The 26,508-nt window shown below is 34.9% G+C and overlaps 1 protein-coding gene across 8 annotated transcripts in view; it reads right to left on the reverse strand.

The window, feature by feature from the left end:
* Nucleotides 1-26,508, reverse strand: part of RPAP2 (RNA polymerase II associated protein 2) — an 85,396-nt gene that overhangs the window by 51,430 nt on the left and 7,458 nt on the right. For all 8 annotated transcript variants that reach the window (XR_004484630.2, XR_007479032.1, XR_007479031.1 and 5 more), the window contains 6 exons: nt 26,003-26,117; nt 24,333-24,431; nt 24,060-24,125; nt 21,973-22,061; nt 7,283-7,318; nt 4,467-5,403 (listed from right to left, as the gene is read on the reverse strand). Coding sequence is in view for 4 of the 8 variants with exons in the window: in XM_049714361.1 (XP_049570318.1) it covers nt 4,467-5,403; nt 7,283-7,318; nt 21,973-22,061; nt 24,060-24,125; nt 24,333-24,431; nt 26,003-26,117 (1,342 nt within the window). In the remaining 4 variants the exon portion in view is untranslated. The remainder of the gene's footprint in view (nt 1-4,466; nt 5,404-7,282; nt 7,319-21,972; nt 22,062-24,059; nt 24,126-24,332; nt 24,432-26,002; nt 26,118-26,508) is intronic.

Consider the following 26,508-nt stretch of genomic DNA (forward strand, 5'->3'; position numbering starts at 1 on the left):
GACTTAGATGGACCATACTCCAGGAGTAAGAATGAAGAGGAAATGGACTGGCTCTTGCAGGGACTGAAGCCCAGCTTCAAATCATCTTAATCACTGATTGGATTAAAGTGATTTGGTGGGACTTCCCTGGTGATTCAGTGGGTAAGACTCTGCACTCCCAATGAAGGGGGCCCGGGTTCAAAACCTAGTCAGGGAACTAGACCAGCAAATCATCTGCCAGAAGCAAACACAAATCTGTTCTAGAGGAAGATAACATCAGCCTGGGTTTCAAGCTATCTCTAATTTTTATTATGCAATGTTTGCCACATAATAAAACAATAAGAAAACAAGACAATATGATCAAAATCTGAAACATTAGCTCATAGAAATCAACCCCTAGGAAATCCATGTAATTAAGTTATCAACCTTATTTAGAATAACTATGCTGAATATATTCAAAGAAAAATAACAAGATGGAAAATTTTAGCAGAGAACTGGAAGCTATATAAAAAAACCAAACAAAACTCCTAGTAACTGAAAAAACAGTATTTAAAAGAACTCAATGGATAGGTTTAATAACATAGTAGAAAAGACTGAAGAGAGAATACTGATTTGGAAGATATCCAGAATGAAGCACAGACACACACCCCTCTCCTCCCACCCCCCGGCTTGGGGTAATGCAAAGCACAAGAGAATATAAAAAACAGAAGATACAGTGAAAAAGACTAACGTATCTGCAATTGGAGTACCAGGTAGAGAGGAAAGGGAGAATGGGACAGAAGCAATACCTGAAGAGATAATAACTGAGAATATTCCAAAACTGATAAAAGAAATCAAGTCACAGATTTAAGTATACAACAGCCAAAAGAATAAATACAAATATAATCACACACAAAGCATTCTAAAATTGACGGTAACCAAAGACAAAAAAAAAAAAATCTTAAAAGTAGCTAAAGGAAGAAACAGTATTTTCAAATAAGAGAAATAAATGGAAGCCAAAAAACAATGAATATGTATTTTCAACGGGCTGCAAGAAAATAACTACTAATTTAGAATTAATTTAGAATTCAGTGTCCAGGAAAACATCTTTCAAAAGTGAAAGTAAAATAAAGAATGTCCTGACAAAACTGAGAAGATTCATCATTAGCAAACTGGCACTAATGGAAAAAAAGGATATTCTTCAGGCCCAAGGCGAACGATCCCAGATGAAGGAATGGAGATGCAGGAAGGAATGAAGAACAGTAAAAGAGTAATTAATTGGATAAATCCAACTTAATACCAACTATAAACAATCTTGTAGGATTTAAAAATACAGAGACAATAAAAGTACACAACAACAGAGCACGTTAAGTCAAGATGGGGTAAATGGAATTAAAGTTTCTAAGGTACTAATTGTCCAGGAAGCAATAAAAGTATTAACTTATATTAGATTTTAATAAGACACAGATTCAGTTTTTAATCTTTAGGGAAACCAATTAATGATCAGTAAAAGAATGTATAAAAACTAGCTAACAGAGGGCAAAAAATGGAATAATGATATCTGATCCAAAGAAAGCAAGAAAGGAGAGAAGAACACAGAACAGGTGGGACATGCAGAAAGCAACAAGTGAGATGCTAGATTTAAACCCAAATATATCAATTGTGACACTAAATGTAAATGGACTAAATTCTCTATGTAACGGACAAAGATTATCAACCTAGATTTTTTTTAAAAAAAGATAGTCCTTGAAAATACTAATAAAAGAATGAGAGTGTCAGGAAAGTAGATCTTGTAAAGCCAAAAATAAATAAATAAAATCAATGGAGAGCAAAGTCACTCCATATGCTAAGAGGTTAGATTTACCAGGAAGACATAATAATCTCACATTTGCACCCAAGATCATTGTCTCCAAATATTAAAAGTAAAATTCACAAAACTGAAAGGAAAAATAATCGATTTATAATTATGCTGAGAGATTTTGACCCACCTTGCCCATCTCTCTCAGTAACTTAAGGAATGAGCAAACAAACAAAACAAAAAAGAAAGAAGGAAAAAAAGAAAGAGAAGAAAAGAAAAAGAAAAATCAACAGTACTTTAATGTGCACACATTTCCCCAGAGAGAAACAATGAAATCTGACTGATACTCCCCACCGTAAACAAAAATCAATTCCAGATGAATTACAGATCTAAATGTTAAAGGAAAAACAAAGCTTCTAGAAGATGAAATAACCTGGGCTAAGTAAAGATTTCTTAAAGAAGTCACTAAAGGGAACCATTAGTAAACTGGACTCAAGACACCATTAATAAGAGGGAAAAGGCAAGTCTCAGAGTGGAAGATATTTGCAATACACAAAAATGGACTTGAATCCTGAATACATAAAGAATTCCTGATATTCCAATAGATAAATGGAAAAAAAGACTTGAACAGGCACTTCACAAAAGAGACTATCCAAATGGTTCATAAGCAGATGAAACAGTACTCAACTCATTAATCATCAGAGAAATGTATTATAACCTAAAATCAGTACCATCGGAATAGTGAAAAGTTACAATATCAAGTATTGGTGAGAATATGGAGTCATGTAAACTCTCATACAGTGATAGTAGAATATAAAATGGCTGAACCATTTTGGAAAACTGTTTGGCATTATCTAGTAGAGTTGAATATATGCATACACTCTGACCCAGAAATTCTAGTCCTAGGTACATACCCATCAGAAATGCATACACATTAAAAGAGAGACATACACAAGAAAAGTTCATAACAGCATAGTTCATAATAGCCCCAAACTGGAAACAGCCTAAATGCTTATTAACATTAATAAATTGTGGTATATTTATATAATGGAATACTATGCAGCAATGAAAGAATGAACTACAACTATCTGCAACGCAAATGACTCATGAACATAATGCTGCACAAAATAAATTGGATACCAAAGAACATATACTGAGTGAGTCCATTTACATTCAGTTCAAAATTGGGAAAATTAATCTATGCTATTATAGTCATTAATTTGGGAAAGAGGTAATGATTTGGAGGAGACATAGTGGGGCTTCTGGTTTACTCAAATTTCTTGGCCTGCGTAGTGATTACATTGGTGTGTTCACTTGTGATAATGCAATGAGCTGTACACTTACTATTTGTGTTACACTTCAATGAAAAAGTTTTTTTTCTTATATTAAAAAATTTTTTTTAACATCTTTATTGGAGTATAATTGCTTTACAATTTTGTGTTAGCTTCTGCAATGAAAAAGTTTTAGCAACAGAGAAGCAGGCAAATTTCAGGGATTACTTTTTCCTTCTTAAGGCTTATTAGCATAAAAACAATAAAACAAGTGCTATAGTAAAGTTATGCAGCTTAATGACAGAGAACAATGTTTCTCCAGGCTTCATATAAAGTTATGGATGCTGTCTAATAATCCAGTTGAAGTGATTTCAAATATAGTGTTGGGCTAGGTAACATTCTGTAGAAATATAAGAAATTTCTAAAGTTTTACTGTATTTCCACTTTCACACTCTTTTTAAATCTCCAAATGTGTTCTTAAATTTAGAGCCATATTTACTCAGAAAACAAACTCCTATGGTAAAAAAACAAGGTTATCACCTATTCCTCTTCATGCCAAATGACTTCCTTTCCCAAACTACACATCAACCAAAAATGGGTAATGGAAATACTGAAAGAACCTCATGAAATCTCAGCAGCATAACATCAGTTTCTACATGTAACTATTTACATATAACTGAGTACCAATTATATGTCAGGCACTGGGATAAATGCTTTATATGCATTATCTTTAAAACTCATAAAAATTGAGTAAGGGAAGCCATTTATAATCCCATTTACAGATAAGCAATCAGACTCAAGAGACTAAGTTTTCATACAGCTAGTAAATGACAGAGCAGATAATCAAATCTACGTTACCCGAATGTGCTCTTTCCATTTTCTCCTATGTCCACTATTTCCCCAATAAGTCTCCTTTACTAAATAATTTTCATTCATAATATTTTAAGTGAGCATGCTTGCCAAATATTATCCAAATATTTTACTATTCAATTAGTAAGTCTATTCCACTGCATATAGTCCCATTGGAAATAAAACACAAAGATACACACCCTCTGTAGAAATCTGAAAGCATACATACCAACGAAGAAAAAACAAGCCTTTTCAGAGAGTCTAGATATTATATGAAGAATTAGGTTTTTTTTTTTTTTTAAGAATTAGGTTTTAAAGAAAACTTTGTCCCACAATTGTAGGCTATTTCTACATTAGAGAAAAATGTTAAATATTGATGAAAATTTCCTGGGGCAAACTTTAACTTATTTGGAAAATAATAATGTCAATACTGGAGATGAAATTTTAAACCAAAGGACTGAAAGACTAAAGAAAATTCTGAAAATTAAAAAAAATTATTCCTTCAGTACTTTTCTTCCTGTTCCAAGATTTACTATGGTGAGTGTTCCACATGTTAGCAGTATGGAAAAATCATTATCATTAAGACATACCTCTTCCGAGTCTTGTGATTTGGTGGTTTCTTCATTCAAAACATATCGTCCTCTATAAAACTCCCTGATCCTTAGATTTAATGTTTCAGTTTCTTTTTTCAAGTTCTCATAACTTGGCAGTGGTTTAATGGCTGTATCTGAGGCTCTAAACGGTAAAGACTCATCCAAGCTGTTCTGAGATTCCTGCAAGGCAGGGGAATGACTGTCTGGGTCACAGTTCACATCATCTTCATCAAGTTCTTCTTCCTTAACCAGAGGGGCTGAAGAGGGTTTCAGACATACAGAAGCATAATTCTGGCCATACAAAAACCTCAAAGTTTCTTCTGTCTTCCACTCAATCAAAGTCTCCTTCAGGGCTTTAAGTAAGTTTGCCTTTGCAACTTCAGGGCACACCTGCACTGAACTAGAAGCTGACCTAGAAACTTGGTTCAATTTGGCAAATTTCCTCTTAAAATGCTCAGCACTTTTCTTACTTATGCCTACAAGAGTTATTTTTGAACTACTGTATTTATTTTCAGAAATTTTTGAAGCTTCTAATTTTTCTTGCAGAGACCTATCTGAAGAAATCTGAGTACATACATTCTGTAAAGGAAGTTCACAAGCAGCAGCTTTCTCCTCACTGTCTAATCTGCAATTGCCTAACTGCTCAGTGACATCTATTACTGTCTGTTCTTTGCTTTCATGTTTGGAGTCAACCTTTTGACCAGCTTTCTTTTTCATTATGCTTTTTTTGTGCAGCTGTGGCCTTATACCCGTTGCACTTGGTCTGTTTCCTTGTAGAATGGAGGAAACAAAGTCTTGCTCATTATCACTGCTACTATCATTATGAGTGCCAGAAGAACTAGATTCATCATGCTTCTCAAAATGGCCAGGACTGTCAACATCTGATGTTTTAATGGCCTTACTGCATAACTGTATTTCTTCTCCAGAATGACCACTGTTGAGGGAAAGAAACAAAACAACTGTAACAGAAAAGCAACATGTCCCACAGTATTTATACTTTGTAACTTTCAAGGTAGAAACTTTTATTCCCTGGGCAAGGCCTTATTTATAGGCTTATATTTACCTAGGCCTATATACACACACACATACACATTTCAGAAGAAAGTTATAATTCTATAATTTCTCTACATCTTATTTATTTGATATAAGTCTCTTTCCACCTTCTTCCCTTGTATTTTCTCGCCAATTATTTTAAAAGTGTTGTAAGAGTATAGCAAAAAAGAAAAGAAAACAAAAACCAAACAACATACACACAAAAACAAAAACCCCACAAACCAACATTTGATAATTCCATCCTACTGAATTATTTTGATTTTTGCTTTCTCCATTTCTGTAACTGCTTTATATATCTTTTTTTAAAAAAGGATTCTTTTGAAAACTTCATTATTGGTTTCTCAAAAAAAAAATGAGAGGAACTGTTTAGATTTTGAAACAAAAATAAAAAGAGACGTTTAAGCATTTTCCAATTCTGGTTGATAGTTATGCAGAAAATTCCACTGAATGAAAAATTCAAGAAAGTCATAGCAGAAAATAAAGTTGGCAAATCAACATTTATCAATGAAAGATACTTATACTTGAAAATCCCAGAGTTAAATCACAATGATAATAATAAGACAACAGTTTTCCCTTTGCCTATGTTCCTTTAATTTTCAGATTAGGTTTATAAAAGATTAAAAAATATGAAAGAGCAGAGACAAAGAGAGCTTTGTCTATACAAACTTGAGATAAATAAGGATAGGAGAGCAATTACCCTTAAGCAAATGCACATATAACAACTTTAAAAGATCAGGATGGCAAGGATTCTAGGTCAAGAAGCACCTGGAGGGTGGTGAAAGGGTATATGGGAACTCTCTACTTCTCACACAATTTTTCTGTAAACCTATTTTTTGTATTTTCTGTAAACCTATCCCCCTAAAGCCTATTACAATTTTTAAAAATAAAATGAAATAAAATAATTCAGCAATAAACAAAAAAGCATGCTTGGGGGAAGTGTAAAAGAAGAAGAAAAACAGTTGAAAATAAGGTTGTAGATGGGAATGGAGAAAAAAGATAAGTTCATTCAGTATTTTATACCATTTTTTAGTTAGAGTCTAGCCTACATAGCCACAGACTGTCTCTTGTATCTGAAGTAAGTACAATTTCAAAAAACTTAGAACAACTCAATTTTCATGTATACTTTCTCTTGGAATTGTATGGTAATTATATTTTTCTATACTATTTTGAAGCTGTAAGTTAAAGATTTATAGCGAATAATAAATATCTCTCACTTGTGCTCAATTCCATCTAACTAAGGTAGTGACTAATAACTAGGAAAATTTATTCTGGAAGATAAAAGGATATGTTTTGAGAGATGATCATGGTTGGGCAAGCAATACCATGAGCAAAGTTTAGAAAAAAAATCACAACTTGGAATTTCTATTAATGCTTTAGACACTCTTTCAAATAATTAACTGATACATTAATGTTTTGATGTTCTATAAAAACCTTTCAACAAATGTAATTGGCACAATCTAGTTGACAATGAAGCACAATATCTCAGATGGAAGCTGTGTTTGTGTCATATTTCAACAGGTTCAATTAGACTTCCTTGGTAGGAACAGCTGTACAGTAAATCATACAGATCAAACACATCATCTTACCATCACAAAAGAAAAAAAAGCTGTACAAGGCAAATATTTCTTTTTGTGGGCTAGAATGGGCACTTACATAATGCATTAGCACAGGAAGTCCAAGAGTTCATATCACCTGGTTTACTCTTAATGCTTCTATTAACAAGAATACATAGAAGGTAAGTGATACTGATTCAACCATACCTTTGTCCTTCCTGTAGCAGCTGAAAATCAGGACATCTGTGACAAAAACACAGAAGTAAAAAACTGAAAGCAATTGATATGTCAAACACATTCAAGTGTTTATTATAACCACTTTGGATAGAAAATATAATTTAAAAGGAAATAGTTCATATAAAGATTTTTTAATGTTTTTCTTAAACCACAACATATTATAAAACTCATCCACAAGAAATATGCATTAATCTTTCTAATCCAAAATTTACTTATATTTCAGGACTAAGTTCAACTTCCACTAGCCCAATTAAGTTTTCCTTGACTAACCTGCTAAAGTAAATCTCTCCCTTCTCTAAATTCCAGAGTCATCATTGTCTGTAGAGTTAATACACATTAATCATGTGCTCTTCTATGACCTAACACAGAAATTTTATCTAAATATCTTACTTTTCGTATGTTTAAGTCTAGTTTCTTAACTAGACTACAAGCTTATTGAGGTCAGAGATAATTTATTCAATATTATAATTCTCCTGTTATTTCCTTTATATGGTCAATAAGACTTTTTGCCCTAATTTTGAGAAAGCAGTTGTATTGTAGCATGGATGTGAGGTATGTAGGTCAGGTGATTTAACTCTAGGGACAATTTTGCTATGCAATACCAGAAATCACATATGGCTGGGCATTAAAAAGGGGGAGGAAAAGGCTCTTAAAAAGCCAAATACAAAGAGGAACAAATATAATAGCAAATGAATCCAAGAGGACAGGAAAACTCTGTAAAGTGCTTCTGAAGTACTCAGAAAAAGTGGCTTCTAAAGACTACAAAACATGTTAAATAAAAGTAAATATTCAAAGAACTAAATAAATGGATCAATATTCTATGTGCACTGATAGAAAGATTCAATATTGTCAAGAAGTTAGTTCTTCTCAAATTGATCTGTGATTCAATGAAATCCCAATCAAAATCCCAGCAAATTATTTTATGGATATTGACAAATTCATTCTAAAGTTTTTATGGAGAGGCAAAGACCCAAAATAGTTAACGTAATATTGAAGGAGAAGGACAAAGTTGGAGAATTGACACTACCTGACTTTAAGACTTACTATAAAGCTACAGTAATCAAGACAGTGCAGTGTGGCGCTGGTGAAAGAAGAGACAAAAAAGATCATTGGAACAAAACAGAGAGACCAGAATAGACCCACAGGAATAGTCACGATCTCTGACAAAAGAACAAAGGCAACACAATGGAGAAAATATAGTCTTTTCAACAAGTGATGTTCCACATGCAAAAAAATTAATCTAGACACAGACCTTATACTCTTCACAAAAACTCAAAATGGATCACAGACTTAAAAAGTAAAATGCAAAACTATAAAACTCCTGGAAGAGGGACTTCCATGGTGGTCCAGTGGTTAGGACTCCATGCTTCCACTGCAGCACTGCAGGGGGCCCAGGTTTGATCCCTGGTTGGGGAACTAATACCCTGCATACTGCTTGGTGTGGCCAATAAATAAATAAATAAATATTTTAAAACATCAACAACAAAACTCCAAGAAGATAATACAGGAGAAAACCTTGATGACTTTTTAGATACACACCAAAGGCATGATCCATGAAAAAAGAATTGATAAGTCAGACTTCATTAAAATTAAAAGTTTCTGTTCTGTGAAAAATACTGTCAACAGAATAAAAAGATAAGACGCAGACTAGGAGAAAACATTTGCAAAACACATATCTGATAAAGGACTGTTATCCAAAATATCAAAGCACACTTAAAACTCAACAGTAAGAAAACAAACAACTCAATTAAAAAGTGGGCCCAAGACCTTAACAGATACCTCACCAAAGAAGATAAACAGATGGTAAATAAGCATATGAAAAGATGCTCTACAACAGCAGTCCCCAACCTTTTTGGCACCAGGGACCGGTTTCGTGGAAGTTAATTTTTCCACGGACCAGGATGGGGGGATGGTTTTGGGATGATTCAAATGCATTATATTTATTGTGCATTTTATTTCTATTATTATTACACTGTAATATATAGTGAAATAATTATACAACTCACCATAATGCAGAATCACTGGGAGCTCTGAGCTTGTCTTCACTTGCCACTCACTGATACGGTTTTTTTTTTTTTTTTTTTTAAACCGATAGGGTTTTGATGAGAGTCTGCAAGCAACTGATTTATTACGGTCTTTGTGCAGTCAAACCTCTCTGCTAATGATAATCTGTATTTGCAGCTGCTCCCCAGCACTAGCTTCACCACCTCAGCTCCACCTCAGATCATCAGGCATTAGATTCTCATAAGGAGCGTGCAACCTAGATCCCTTGCATGTGTTGTTCACAGGAGGGTTCAAGCTCCTATGGGAATCTAATGCCGCTGCTGATCTGACGGGAGGCAGAGCTCAAGAGGTAATGTGAGGGATGGGGAGTGGCTGTAAATACAGACGAAGCTTCGCTTGCTGGCTCGCCCAGCCACTGCTCACCTCCTGCTGTGTGGCCCAGTTCCTAACAGGCCACGGACCAGTACTGGTCTGTGGTCCGGGGGTTGGGGACCCCTGCTCTACAAAAGTCATCAGGGAAATGCAAATTAATACAACAAGATACCACTATACATCTATTAGAATAACCAAAATCCAGAACACTGACAAGATCAAAGGTTCTGAATGTTTGTGTCCCTTCACCCCCAAATTCATATGTTAAATCCTAATCCAGGGCTTCCCTGGTGGTGCAGTGGTTAAGGATCCACCTGACAATGCAGGGGACACAGGCTCCAGCCCTGGTCCAGGAAGATCCCACATGCCGTGGAGCAACTAAGCCCGTGTGCCATAACTACTGAGACTGCGATCTAGAGCCGGTGAGCCACAACTACTGAGCTTGTGTGCCACAACTACTGAAGCCTGGAGGCCTAGAGCCTGTGCTCTGCAACAAAAGAAGCCACTGCAACGAGAAGCCTGCACACTGCAATGAAGAGCAGCTCCCACTCACCACAACTAGAGAAAGCCATGCGCAGCAACGAAGACCCAACGCAGCCATAAAAAAAAAAAAAAGAAAATCCTAACCCAATGTGATACTATTAGGAGATGGGGCCTTTGGGAGGTGATTAGGTCATGAGGGCAAATCTTTCCTGAACGGGATTAGCGTCTTTGTAAGAGAGGCCAGAGAGATCCCTTCCCATTCTACCATGTGAGGACATAACCAGAAGTCTTCAACCCAGAAGAGGTGTTCACCCAACCATACTGGCACCCTGACAGATTTAAGACTTCAGATTTAAAACCTCTATAGCTATGAGAAGAAATTCCTCTTGTTTTTAAGCTACCCAATCCATGCTATTTTGTTATAGCAGCCTGAACAGACTAAGACATGCACAAAAGACCTCACCAAAGAAGATATATAGCTGGCAAACAAGCATATGAAAAGATGCTCCACCTCATATATCATCAGAGAAATGCATATTAAAATAATAATGAGATATTACTACACACCTATTAGAACAGCCAAAATCCAGAGCACTGACACCATCAAATGTTGGTGTGGATGTAAAGCAACAGAAACTCTCATTCACTACTGGTGGGAATGCAAAATGGTACAATCACTTTGGAAGACATCTTAGAGACGTCTTACAAAACTAAACATATTCTAACCATACAATCCAGAAATCATATGCCTTGGTACTTACCCAAAGGAATTGAAAACATGTCTATACAAAAACCTGTATGCTATGTTTACAGCAGCTCTATTCATATTTGCCAAAACTTGGAAGTAACCAAGATGTTCTTCAATAGGTAAAGGGATAAATACTAGGCACATTCAGACAATGAAATATTATTCAGTGCTAAAAAGCAATGAGATACCAAGCTATGAAAAGACAGGGAGAAACTTAAATGCTTTTTACTAAGTGACAGAATCCAGTTTGAAAAGCCTACATACTATAGGACTCCAACTATATGACATTCTGTAAAAGGTAAAACTATGGAGACAGAAAAAGATAAGGGGTTACAGAGGTTTGCGGGTAGGAGACGAATAGGTGGAGCATAGAGGATTTTTAGAGCTATAAAACTACTCTGTATGACACTGTAATGGTAGATTCAAGTCATTATACATTTGTCCAAACCCCAAACTGTACACTAAGAGTAAACCCTAATGTAAACCATGGATGTGGGTGGTAATGATGTGTCAATGCAGGCTCATCAATTGTAAGAAATGTACCATTTTGATGGGGGATGCTGATAATGGGGGAGGTTATGCATGTGTGTGGGCAGGGAGTTTATGGGAAATCTCTGAACCTTCCTCTCCATTTTGCTGTGAACCTAAAATTGCTCAAAAAACAAAGTCGACTGGGACTTCCCTGGTGGTGCAGTGGTTAAGACTCTGAGCTCCCAATGCAGAGGGCCCGGGTTTGATCCCTGGTCAGGGAACTAGATTCCACATGCATGCCACAACTGAGAGTTCCCATGCCACAACTAAGGCACTGGCGAGCCACAACTAAGGAGTCTGTGAGCTGCAATTAAAGAGCCTGTGAGCCGCAACTAAGGAGCCCGTCTGCCACAACTAAGACCCAGCGCAACCAAATAAATTAATTAAAAAAAATAATACGAGCTTCCCTGGTGGCGCAGTGGTTGAGAGTCCGCCTGCCGACGCAGGGGACACGGGTTCGTGCCCTGGTCTGGGAGGATCCCACATGCCGCGGAGCGGCTGGGCCCGTGAGCCATGGCCGCTGAGCCTGCGCATCTGGAGCCTGTGCTCCACAACGGGAGAGGCCACAACAGTGAGAGGCCCGTGTACAGCAAAAAAAAAAAAAAAAAAAAAAAAAATAATAAAAGTAAAAAACAAAGTCAATTAATAGAAAAAAATACAAGAACATAGGTGTGCACTAAAGAGAAGCTAAGGCACTGAACATAAATCCCATTTAAAGGGCAAAATAGGGCTGTAATGAAGGTCATATTGCAAAAATCTTTGATTAAAAAAAGTCAAGTTACAAACATTAAATGCTGGAGAGGGTGTGGAGAAAAGGGAACCCTCCTGTACTGTTGGTGGGAATGTAAATTGATACAGCCACTATGGAGAACAGTATGGAGGTTCCTTAAAAAACTAAAAATAGAACTACCATATGACCCAGCAATCCCACTACTGGGCATATACCAGAGAAAACCATAATTCAAAAAGATACATGCATCCCAATGTTCAATGCAGCACTACTTACAACAGCCAGGACATGGAAGCAACCTAAATGTCCATCAACAGAGGAATGGATAAAGAAGATGTGGTATATATATACCATGGAATACTACTCAGCCATAAAAAGGAACGAAATTGTGTCATTTGCAGAGATGTGGATGGACCGAGAGACTGTCATACAGAGTAAGTCAGAAAGAGAATAAATATCGTATATTAATGCATATATGTGGAATCTAGAAAAAAATGGTATAGATGATCTTATTTGCAAAGCAGAAACAGAGACACAGACGTAGAGAACAAACATATGGACACCAAGCGGGGAGAAGGGGTGGGATGATTTGGGAGATGGGATTGATATACATACACTACTATGTATAAAACAGATAACTAATGAGAACCTATGTACAGGGAACTCTACTCAGTGCTCTGTGGTGACCTAAATGGGAAGGAAATCCAAAAGAGAGGGGATATATGTATATATATAGCTGATTCACTTTGCTGTGCAGCAGAAAGAACACAATATTGTACAGCAACTATACTCCAATAAAAATTAATTTAAAAAAGTCAAGCTAAATGGATAGATGGAACCAGAAGCCATTTGAGTTATGACATTTAAAGGCTACCAATCAAAAATATCAGTTGCAAGTATTTTTCTATATAATTAAACATCACAGCATCAATCATATAACTACTGCCTAGATAATCCATTCATCTTTTGTTCAGTCACAAGCATACTAGGCACTGCAGGGAATGATTTGTTGCCAATCCTCTCCTTAGCTATGGGAGGCACTGCTAACTGATCAAGGTATTCTTTCCCATTAAACATCTAAGTACCACACATCAGGAGGTGTACATCCCTGCTCTAGAGATTTCCCTGCAGTTCAGGAATTCCCCCAAGACCAATAATAAAAAAATTAGAAGAAAAAGACAAAATAAGGCAATAGGCAGTAAGTTCCTTGACAGTAAAAATTTGATCTATTTTTTCTTCTTCCTTAGTCCTTCAGCCAATCGAGGTGTGTCCTTTCCCAATCATCCAAATTATCCTTTTTACCCTCCTTCTTCCCACGCACGAAAACTCTAGTCACAGAAGCTACTTTGGTTTGGTGTTACTCAAAGAAAACAAATGACACTGCTTGGATGGTGACTAGCCTTGACTACTCCAGGGGGTATTTATAACTCCCATTAAGAGCTTTTTTAGCATACTAAATAATATGCTAACGTTTACAACAGAGTGTTTTATTGCCTGTTGACTACTTCCTCCCACTTCCATTTGTAGTTCTCTCACTCTTCCTATCCCACTTCCCCGCCCAAGTCTTCCTGGCTAAAATTATCAAGGTTCAGTACCATGCAGCTGTCTGGTATTTGGTCTTACACCAGGATCTGAGTATCACTGTAAGGAAAAAAAAATATGTGTAGACACAGTGATTCTCAACTGGATTCTTATACTAACTAAATGGCTAACCTGCAAATGCATGGTATATTCCATCATTCAACAAATTCCTTCAAAAATAAAATTCTGAAGTATTATATGTATGGACTATGTTGGGTATGTTAAGTAATACAAAGAATAGGTTCCTATTTTTAAGGACATTACAATTTAGTAGGAGGAAAGCACATGTTCCAAGATATTTATAAATAATAATCCTCATAAGAATGATATAGCTACTACCACCATCCCACGTTACAGATAAAAAGACCGAGTACTGAAAGACTGACTAATGTGCCGAAAGTCACACAGCTAGTAAGTGGTAAAGCCAGGAATCACTGCCAGCCAGCATCGCTCATAAGAACTACACTCCTGCATCATATAATTCATGAGAGAGAGATGAGCTGCTCCAGAAAATTAGAGAAGAAAGAAAAACTTCTGGCTGAGCCAATGAAGAAAAGCTTCAGATTCAGCTGGGCCTATAAAGATCAATATAATTTGTATATAAAGACATTGGAGGCTAATCCTATGGATTTTACTCTGAGGTTTTATTCCACAAACCTCTCTCCCTTTTTTCTCTTTCCTTTCAGTAAACTACCATGCTTAAACTTAGCCCATCTCTTAAACAAACAAACACACAAAACAACCCTGTCCTTGAGCCATACAATCCCTCCCCCTTTCAGCGTCAGACTTCTTTAAAGAAGTCTGCACTCATCATTTCCAATTCCGTATCTCCTATTCAGTCCTCAACCCTCTGCCTCCTGGAATCTGTATGCATTACTCTACTGAAATGGCTCTTGCTAAGATCACCAATTACCACAGGACTGCTAAATCTAAAGGATATTTTTCAGGATTTTTTTTTCCTTTTTAAAGTACAGGAAAAAGAATTAGAATGAAAGGAGAGTTTGAAAGAGTAAGAAAATAGGAATAAACCATACAGCAAGGCCTTGGTGAGAGGAGAACAGAAACGGTAACACAGAGGTACTACATTAGCAACGAGGAGGCAGAGAAATGAGAAAGCATATGAAGAAAATAATGTTGAAGGAGCTTCTGGTGGATGCCCTCAATCATTTCAGTTAAGTAGTAGGTTATATCTACTAGGAGTTGGGGGTGGGGTTCAAAGTTTAAGGAGAGGAGAAAAGGTCTGAATGTATCATAGTCATTAAGAAACAAAGAATAAACACGTGAGGACACTGTTGAGACTAGACAGAATGAACTGGAACAGGGCCACAGGAATGCAAAGAGTGCAGGCTTTGGTGCCAGACAAATCTGCATTTAAATCCCAAATCTATATATATAAGCTAAGTGTTCTTGAGAGAGTCACTAAACCTCTCTAAGCCTCCGTTTCACCACCCATAAAATGGGTAACGGTACTTCCTCAGGGATGTTGTGAGGACTGAATTAAATGAGACAGCATATCGAAAGTGCTAATGATCTTATTTGAGAACTTTACCCAATAATCTTCAGCAACAGAAAAGAAGGATGACTGAAGCCTAGAAGGTGGACATAATAGAAGTTAAGGGAGAAAGAATCTGGGATCTTTTGAGAGGATGATATTACAACTGCTGACAGTGGAACTCAAGAAAACAAATTTAATGAGGGTCTGCCAACCTAGAAGAATAGAGCTGAGGTAGAGACAGGAGGTCAAAACGAGGTCACAAAGCACATTCAGGAGTGACAGATGCAGATGAGATAGAGGTTGTGGTCAGAGACGGGAAGCTCTTATTTCAAGATCTTGTTGGCAGAATGGTTCCAAATAAGAATGAGGTCCAAGCATGGCTGAATCAAGGGGTAATAAAAATGTAAACATTATTCTAAATCATGAATACAATTTAAGTAGTTTTATGAGAAATCTCCAGCAATACAACTTGATATTTTTTGAGAAAAACACTAAGAATTAAAAGAAAATTAAACCTCTAATGAAGGGGAAAATTAGCATATATTGATTGCTTATTATATGGTAAGTGAATTTTTTTTTTAAATTGTGGTAAAATATACATTACATAAAATTGACCATTTAAACCATTTTTAGCTACAGTTCAGTGGTATCAAGTACATTCACACTGTTGTGCAACTATCACCATCTCCAGGACTTTTTCATCTTCCCATACTTTCTGCTACATGGTTATTATTTCATTTAATCTTCACGTAACTAACAACTTTATTTTTATAGATGAGGAAACTGAAGCTCTGAGGGGTTAACTGAGTTCCTAAGATCACTACACATATCGAGTAGTAAATCTAGGATTTGAATTTAGGTCTTTCAAAGTCTAAGTTCTCTCTTTCTAACATGATGCCTCTAATTAAAGCCAGAAAAAGGAACCCCAAAAGTTGCGAGGATACCATCTTTACTTATCCCCTCCCAAAAGAATTCAATATACTTTACTATTTTCCTCTCCTTTGTTTCAGTTCTCTGACTTCACATAAAGAAAACTACGCTGAACATTGTTTCTAGATGCTTTATGAGTGACTTTAATACTCTCTGATTCCCAATCTGTAAAAGGAAAAATGGTACCTGACACTAAGATAAACCAAAACTGAATTTAATGAGGTACTGGACAAAAGGTTCAATATAAAATTCAGTTTGTTTTTGCTATGAGCTGTTTTAGAAACAAGGCACCAAGTTACATTGCTCTTTCTTTTCTATCCTTTTTTAGATGAAATTCAAAAGCTTTTTCTTTGTTAAAACTACCATTTCTCATCAATGTTAAGTATCTTCCATTCCTTTCAAAGTTTACGTTGTCCTGAGACATTTAATTCAGATAAGCTCAATTTAAAAAATAAATAACTATCTTAGTTAAAGAATATCTTCAAGCTCTTCTTTATAAGCATTTTCACATTATTTTCACTAAAGTACAAATTAGATGATTAACTGTAACTTTAGCAAAGTACATCTAAAACTAGAAATAGCACACCAGAAGACCTTGGTGTGTGTGTATCACTTAGAATATGTGTATTATATATAAACCAACAGAAGCAGCAGGCTACATACAATTCCCCCCTGTGGTGGGAATTTTTCAAATACAATATGAAACATGTTAAAACCTGTTTCAGAAAGTTTTTATTCTGTCTACCAAGCAACACTATTCAGGAAGAGGTTATAGAAGTTGTTCTGCAGAGGTTTTTGGCTTCCGCACCTCTAAGATTATACTGTTTATTGCTAAGAAGCATGTGTGAAAATCCCCTACTCTGGGCCACATGATGGCGCTTTTAGCTCTGTCAGCATTAACCATTCACCCCAATTTCATCTTTTAAATCAAAATTTGAATCTAAACATTTGCCCTTCCTTCTCAGCTTTAACTCCTGATTTTTTAATGTTACAATTCAAGAAATTTCCCTCCTTCAACAACGTCAGAGCCTACAGTCAACCAAACAGGATTTATAAATGTAACTATATGACTACCTAAACAAGCATACCGTCTCAGAGGAACAAAACTGTATGTGGTCTGTTTCTGGCCACCAAGTGGGTGAAAAATTTCTAACTCACAACATGAGAAGCATCATACTGCGTCATGGTCAATGTTTTGTCTCTGACAGAGCATCAGGAGACATTTTGTGTAAAGCATTGCTGTTATTCATGACATTAAAGATATACTCCAGATATTTTTACCTTAATAACGAAAATGAAGGCCCTTTTTGACTCCAAAGCCTCAACAGAAGTATGGAGCTAGAATTCATGAATTTGTCTAACTTTTTCTTAAATTGATTTATAGGTTTTTACCAAAGAGGTAGTGAGTTTATTATGGTACAAAATAGTATCTTATAGTAAATTTTACTATAGTTTTTAGTATTTTAGAATCTGGTGAATAAATTTATATTAGCTTTCACAATAATGTAAGAAAAAACAAATTGAGTTAAATTGTCAAATTGAATATTCTATTTCCAAATGGTATGTAAGACCATGGTGTCCCTAAAGATGTAAACTTCAAGTTGTTCTGGACATACTATAAAATATAAAATATTCTTGGTTGGGCTTCCCTGGTGGCGTAGTGGTTGAGAGTCCGCCTGCCGATGCAGGGCACACGGGTTCGTGCCCCAGTCTGGGAAGATCCCACATGCCGCGGAGCGGCTGGGCCCGTGAGCCATGGCCGCTGAGCCTGTGCATCCGGAGCCTGTGCTCCGCAACGGGAGAGGCCACAACAGTGAGAGGCCCGCGTGCCGCCAAAAAAAAAAAAAAAAAAATTCTTGCTTTTTCTTCATAATTTAAAAACTTTAATTCAATCCTTTATCAGTCTTTATCTTTTACAGACTGAAGAGTTCAAATTTATTTAGTCAGTAATTTGTATTCTAATACTGTATTCTGTACCCTTAAATGAGACAGACTTCTCTACAAGGTAGTATAAATTTCCCTAGGCTTATACTGATCATTTTAATTTTCATCATTTTTATCAATGAGACATTTCCTTATCTAGAAAACTTTCACTATAGCAGCACTGACTGACTTAGAATTGTAAAACATTAGAACTAAAGGGAACTAAGGTTAAATGCAACTTTCTACTTACCAATGAGGAAAATAAGATTCAGCGCTGGTAACAGACTTTCTTACACTAAAACAACTAAAAATCTAAGCTAGATCCAACAAAACAGTGCTCTTAAAACTACAGATTGGGGGCTTCCCTGGTGGCACAGTGGTTAAGAATCCGCCTGCCAATGCAGGGGACATGGGTTCTATCCCTGGTCTGGGAAGATCCCACATGCCGCAGAGCAGCTAAGCCCAAGCGCCACAACTACTGAGCCTGCGCTCTAGAGCCCGCGAGCCACAACTACTGAGCCTGCATGCCACAACCACTGAAGCTGGTGCGCCTAGAGCTCGTGCTCCACAATAAGAAGCCTGCACACTGCAATGAAGAGCATCCCCCACTCGCCACAACTAGAGAAAGCCCACGTGCAGCAAAGAAGACCAAATGCAGCCAAACATAAAATAAATAAAATAAATTTATACAAACAAACAAACAAACACTACAGATCAGGACCAACCAATTAAGGGGGTTGCTACCAGCATTTCAAAAAAGCAACAGAGTAGAAAATATCAGAGGCTTTTCATGTAGTGAGGATAAAAACTGTTTCCTAAAACTTTTGCTTCAGTTCTATGTATGTGGTGGATAATGTAAAATGCATTTATTACAGTGGTCAAAAATTTTGGAAATCATTCATGGATACAGAGAACAAACAAATGTCGATGAAATAGGTGAAGGGTAGATTAAGAGGTACAAACCTCCAGTTATAAAATAAAGAAGCCATAGAGATGTGAAGTATAGCATGAGGAATATGTTCAATAATATTGTAATAACTTTGTATGGAGACAGATGGTTAACAGACTTATTGTGGTGATCATTACATAACGTATGAAAATGTCAAATCACCATGTAGTATACCTGAAACTAATATAATACTATATGTCAACTATATTTCAATTAAAGAAAGATTTTGCAAGTCATTACAATAAAATAACTAATTCTATGAGTGAATTTTAAAATTTATTCTTATTTTTAAATTATAATAAAAATAGTAATATTAATAAAATTATAACTTAATATTATGATGGTGATATAGCTTATTATTTATTACAACTCACTCTAAGCTAATAAAAATATCTCTGCATTAAATACTTAATGCTGCCATCTAAAAAAAAGCCATTTTTCCCCTTTAAAAGAAGATAGGTTACGAATGTTATACCCCATACTATATGTGAACAGACTTTCTTTAAAATACCACATTTCTGTAGAGCTTATATGTACAATAGCTAGACAAGCTTTTTAAACGAATACTGAATTCCAGAATTCTGATCATTAGCACACATAAAAATATCAAACATTCTCTGTGAAAACACAGTGACCTCTAGTGGATTAGATAAACTGACATAATCCTTGCCCCTAAGAATTTAGAAATTAAGGTAACACTGACGCATCCAGATATGAAAAATATTGACATGGTTATTATATACAGACAAGTATTATACATAAATAAGGGCTATAGTTACACTATGTACAATGTGACAATTGTATATTTATAGATTACTCACTGGTTACTTCCAATCAAGAGGAATATGATGAAAGAATCCTAGCCTTGTTCAGAATCTATCACTAGCTTAAGAAATACACTTAGTCTTTCTGAGCTTGTTTGATAATAAGGTTGGATTAAATTTTCTCTAAGGACCCTTTCAGTTCTTTCATTATGATCCTCTCTTTAATTCATCTTATACACCAATGCCAAACTAAATTCTATTCAAAAACACTTGATATCTCCCCAGGACTTGAAGATATACCAAACTTAGCTTGGCTCCTTGATACGTATCATTATTTTCTTTTTTTTTCCCAAACATATCCCTTATTTCAAGTGAGCTAATGTTCTCACTATCTACTTCCAATACCAACCTATTCCTATGAGTTTATTTTCTCACTTCTGCTTACAGTTTTTCATTATGCAATGCTTTATCCTCACTAACTTACATTACAGGTTCCCATTAGAATAAGTACAAACTTGTTTCACCCGTGTATTTGTTTTGTCATCCCAATGAGATTTAAATTTAAACTCACAGGTTGGTTTTTACACATGTGTAGCCTGCTGGGTAGTAAGCATGCTATACACTTTAAATGTAAATTAAATTGATTAGTTTAGGGAAACCAAGGTCATTTTCGTCTTTCTTTTTTAAGTGAGGTAAGAAAGGGCATATAGATACGGTAGAATTTCAAGAACTACAAATATAAAATGACAGAGCTTCATGCTTTGGGAAAAAGTGGGCATTCTTAAGAGAGCATGGTAAGATTTTGGGAAAAGGTTAGAGGGAAGAACTGTTTTAAATTAGCTGAAGGAAGTACCAATAACTATATCTGAAGAAAACAGAGATGACAGCAAAGGTGCTTTGATAAATGGTTTTGAAGCAGATATGAGTATGGGCTAAATGAGAGAGCTAACTTCAAGAAGTAGAGATCTCTGGAAGCAAAGTTAAGAACAACTCAAGGAAACACCAGTCTTAACACTGGGAAATGGAATATGTCACTGTCATTAGGACTGAGGAGATAATGGGCAGCGCTGGTGAAAGAAATGTTAAGGAAAGAGAAAAAGTGATAGTTAGAAAGGTGCTCTTAGCTTCCCAGTCACTTTGGACAATGCTACAATCTTTTATCCTCCAAACAAGAAAGTTGGATAGGCTGCTAGAGAAATGATGAGCAATTTAGTCTCCATTATGTTGAATTCAATTAACAAAGGCCATACTGTAGTATATTTTACATATTCTGAACCACACAAAATTGGAGCAGCAGGCAAAGGTGTCTGCAAAGGTACTGCCATCAGTAAAATTAATGCTAGTTGAACATAGTGTCACGTTACTTGTGTATCAAATAAGACTTTAAGTTTATTTAGCATAGATCCTATTTTACCCCAAATAACCCTGCCTTGTGTTCTTACAATATTCTCTATCAAACATGAATTACTTGAGACTTTATCTCATTAATTTAAGCCTTTGTTTGGAATTTCTAGACAATACAGTTCAGTTACATAAGAATAATTTTTGTTACTTTTTTAATATTATGTAATTTTCCCCTCAGTAACAAATTCTCTTTCAAATTCAGCAACTAATAAAATGTTATAAATGTTTAAACATTTCTCACAAGGCAAAATCCCAGGAATGTCTATAAACTTTTTTGCTAAAAATGACTCTAAATTGGCTTTCTTTAAATTTATATTGTACCGATTTTTAATACAGATTAAATAAATTAGTAACCTGAACTTTTTAACATTAGTATATAGTTTCTTAACAACAAAGTGAGTTCAGTTGGATCCCAAAATCCAGTACCTTCTGAAAAAATTTGTAATTCTTATCCCAGGATTATATTAACAGAATTAATAGAAATAACTATCACAATAGGAAGCAAAGTTCAGATTTTATGCTTAAAGCTAAAACAGCAAACACATAACATTTGTATGTATTAATTTTCTGATTTTAAGTGTAAAATCCTCAAAAGCTCTGCTTGAAATATAACCATTTCCCCACAATTAAAATGTGTACAGTAAATGCATTCCAAAGAAAACTATACCTACTTTTTGCATATTTCAAAAAATAGAAAGAAATTATTAGAATTTATGAACAAATGTACACATAATGATTTAAATTACCTTTCTTCTTCTCGAACCCACACTGGAGTTTTAGGAATTTGTGCTTTGAAAAATTTCGATGCTTTATAACAAAAATTGCTGCAAAAACACTGAAAAGAACATTTTAAAACTAGGAAATTATTTTTTTCTTATTGTGAAATACAACTTATGTACAGAAGAGAATATAAAACATAAATATGTAGTTCACAGAAAAAAACGAAAACCCATGAATCTACCACCCAAGGTAAGAAGTAAGATTTAGTACCTCTGAAGGCTTCTATGTATCCCTCCCCAATGGTATCACTCTCCACACTCCCCAGAGGTAACCACTATTATAAATTTTGTGTTATTCATTCTTTTGCTTTCTTTTAGTGTTGCTACTTACATACATATCCTATAAAATATATCATTCGGTTTTGCCTATTTTTAAACTCTGTCTAAATGGAATCATATTGTTATGTATTCTTGTATTCTTCTGTTCCACATTATGTTTATTAGACTCATTTGTGTAGCTATAGCTTATTCATTTACACTGTGTATTATATTCCATTGCCTAAGTATACTGCCTTTTAGTTACTATTTAAGGACAGTTGAGTTGTTTGTAATTTTTTGTTATCATTACAATGTTACTATGCACCTTCTTTTAATAACAATTTTTTAAATTAAAAAATTGTGGTATAATACACAAAATTTACCATCTTAAGCATTTTTAAGTATATAGTTCAGTGGCATTAAGTACCTTCTTACTGTTTTGCAACCATCACCAACATCTAGCTCCAGAACTCTTTTCATCTTGCAAAACTGAAACTCCACACCCATTAAACCATAAGTCCCCTTTTCCACCTCCTCTGACAAAAACCATTCTACTTTCTGTCTCTATAAATTTGACTACTCTAATTACCTCATATAAGTAGAACCATATAATACTTTTCTTTTTGTGCTGGCTTATCTCACTTAGGATAACGTCTTCAAAGTACATTCAGTTGTAGCTTGTGTCAGAATTTCCTTCCTTTTCAAGGTCAAATAATTATTCCATTCTATGTATGTACCATATTTTGTTTATCCTACTAGGAACATTTATACACATATATACTTGTGCACATGGGCAAGGATTTATACCAAAGAATAGAAAGAATGGTCACAAAGAATGCGTAAATTTGACTTTGCCAAACAGTTGCTCAAAAAGGTTGTACCAATTTTTATTTGACTTGCAGTATACAGAGTTACTAATGCTGTCAGGTTTTTATAATTTTGCTAATTTGGGGACTGTAAAAATGTAACTCAATGTGTTTTCATTTGCTATTTTCCTGATTACCGATAAGGCTGAGCATCTTTTCATATATTCATTAGCCATTCAAGTTCCTTCCGTAAAATTTTTTTAATTAAGTCTTTGTCTTTTTCTTATAGATGACGTACTCTGGTTAGGAATCTATGGTCAGTTACATGTGAGAAATATAACTCCTTCTGATTTGTAGCTTATCTTTTCACTCTCTTTTTAAAGAAACTTCTAATGAGCAAATGTTTTCTATTTTAATGTAAAAAAATGTATCAATTTTTCCTCTATGGTCTATAGTTTTCTATCTTATTTAAGAAATTCTCTCTAGTCCAAGTTTATAAAGATATTCTCTCATACTGTCTTTGAAAAGGTATCTCTTTTACATTTAGGTCCTTAATCTACCTAAAATTGATCTTTGTATGTACACTGAAATAGGTGTCAGTTTTCATTATTTCCATATGGATAACTAATCATGCCAGTACAATTTATTAAAAAAAAATCCATCCTTTCTCCACTGATCTAAAATACTCCTGATGTCATATGTCCAGTGTCCACATAAGCAGTGAGTCTGTTTCTGGCTCTCTACTCTGTCCTATGATTCACTCGCCTGAATTTGTGCCAATATGCATTTTTAATTTTTAAAAGTTCACATATTAAGTAAAGTGTAAGCAAAGAGGTTTTTTTTAAACACCTTGAATGAAATATTTATAAATGAAAAACTTTTAACATGGCTATTTTCTAAAAGGCAAGATTTTAAACAGATATTTTTAGAATTCCATTTAGTATAATATTAAAAATTAACTGCCACATTGAAAATAGCCTTTAAACTTACCTTTCTTTCAGTAATATCATAGACTTTATTGGTTTTGGTAGAAATTTTATATTTCTGTTTTGGTACCTAAAGAAAAGAACATATAGCTTACAAAAGAATTCAAATAATAAACATGAACTTTACAGTTAACAAGAGTAAGTCATCTACATATCATATCTTTGGCTAACCCACATCATTAGTTCATGACCTGTTTCATTTATTGTTCTTTCTACACAGTATTTTGCTAAATATAAAAATTAAAAGTCTACATGTTAAAAAAAAGTAGTTACTTACAATTCCTAGCTTCTTCCGACATAAGGGATAGCCACAGAGTTTGATAATAGAACGCTCATCCACGACATCACTATAATGAGCAGGTGTGATGAACTTCCCCTATAAAGAAATGAGAGGGGCATTTCCCCCACCAGATTATTGGAAAAGTTTATTTATCAGCTCTTTAAGCTTTACCGATCTCATTTGAAAACACAGGGATCATAACAGTACCTATCTCATAGGTTTGATGTTAGAATCAGAAGAGAAAATAAAGGAAAAGTACTCAAAAAGCGCTTCTTGACACATACTAAGTACTCAGAAAATGTTAGCTATTATTAAAAAAAAAAAACCCACAAAGCCCAAAAAATTTCTGCCGTGGTAGACTGTGCATCCCTGTAGATTATACAATTCATGAAAGGAGGAAGAAGTGATGCTACAGTGACTGCTATATCAAAGGAAAATATTGATAGTATATTTTATTTTAAAAAAGTATTACTTGGGACTTCCCTGGTGGCACAGTGGTTAAGAATCTGCCTGCCAATGCAGGGGACACCAGTTCGAGCCCTGGCCCAGGAAGATTCCACATGCCACGGAGCAACTAAGCCCACGAGCCACAACTACTGAAGCCCGTGTGCCTAGAGCCCGTGCTCCACAACAAGAGAAGCCAGCGCACCATAACGAAGAGCAGCCCCGCATTCGCTGCAACTAGAGAAAGCCCGTGTGCAGCAACAAAGACCCAACACAGTCAAAAACAATTAAATAATAATAAAAAAAGTATTACTCAAAAATAAACCAAATAAAATAATAGGATATAATTTAACCTATTTCTTAAAGCACAATCTCAAAAACAAAGTATACTAAAGGTGTCATTGTGATTCCTGAACAAATTTTTGTGCAAAATCTTCTATCTTCTGAAAAGAACAGTGAGGTGATAGTTATAAGCTAATGCCAGATATTTTCCTTTGACGTTTTCATGTTCAAATAATCTCAGTTCTTGAGACAAACCATTTCTGGTCTGTCTTTGTCTTTAAAGTCATCAAGTATGGAGATTCTGATGCAGTTACCTATATGAATTTAAATACTGTCATATTTATATTCCTCTTGTTTAGGAAAATCTCTAAGCCACACTAAGAATTATTTCTGCAATAAAATTTCTGAGCTTTAATTTTCCATTTCTTTTTTCTCTTAAGGATTATGAGGATATAACAGACATTTCCATTCAAGTTTTTAATGCAATAAGCCATTAAAGAAAACAAAAAAAGTTTTTTAATGCAGATAATTCTCTTATGTGTTAAACTATAAATGGTCTATATTTCAGGTTTTTAAAATATCAAAATTAATGAAATTACATTAACAAAAATAACGATCTTCCATTACTAAAATAGGATAACATACAGAATATGAAAAGTGACATGGGGATCAGCAGTGCAAAGCAATGAAAATCGGTTGAGATTAGCAGACTGGTTAAAAGAACTAGCACGAAAGGGTAAAACATGCATGTTATCTCTCTTTAGTGCATTTTAAAGTCACTATAAAACAAGGAATGCATAATAGTTGATTATTTTTAAATGCATAAATTCTATAGCATGTAGCTGACAACAGATTCAAAGATTTCAATACTGTAAAGAAGTTTCACATTACACATATTTAAAGATCTTATACAACAAAAGTAATAATTTATCAACACATACACACTCCCTTAGGAATTCTTCTGTAATATTCTCTTCTAAAAGCTGTTCAACAATACGCAGAGCTTTTCTCTCAAACTCAATCTTCTTTCTGACAACTGCTTCTAGTTCGGCTTTCCTAAAATTAAAAAAATGTTTTTTTTTTTACATATTATAAAGGTTATAAAGGTTATTCTACTTGTAAGTTTTAGCATAGCTAATTTTCTATATTTTAAAATACAACACTAACAACTTACTATTTTGCTATTTAAGTTAAATGTATATTTTTAAATGCTGTTTCTTTCAATCCAATACTTTTCAAAAAGGAAACAAGCTACTTGTTACACTGCACACATTGATGTCTGCCATAACAACAGGATTATTTGACTTCCAGAGCTCAGAGGACAAGGAAGAACTTAGAGTCTCCTACAGAAAAGAAAATGAGGGGAAATCTTTTTGCCAGTTAGATTTTATACTCAATCACTCCTGTGTGTACCTAAAAATGGAGGTTTTCCCCTGAAATCGTTAGA

This window comes from Orcinus orca, chromosome 1 (genome assembly GCF_937001465.1).
Source record: "Orcinus orca chromosome 1, mOrcOrc1.1, whole genome shotgun sequence".
In the NCBI taxonomy this organism is placed as follows: domain Eukaryota; kingdom Metazoa; phylum Chordata; class Mammalia; order Artiodactyla; family Delphinidae; genus Orcinus; species Orcinus orca.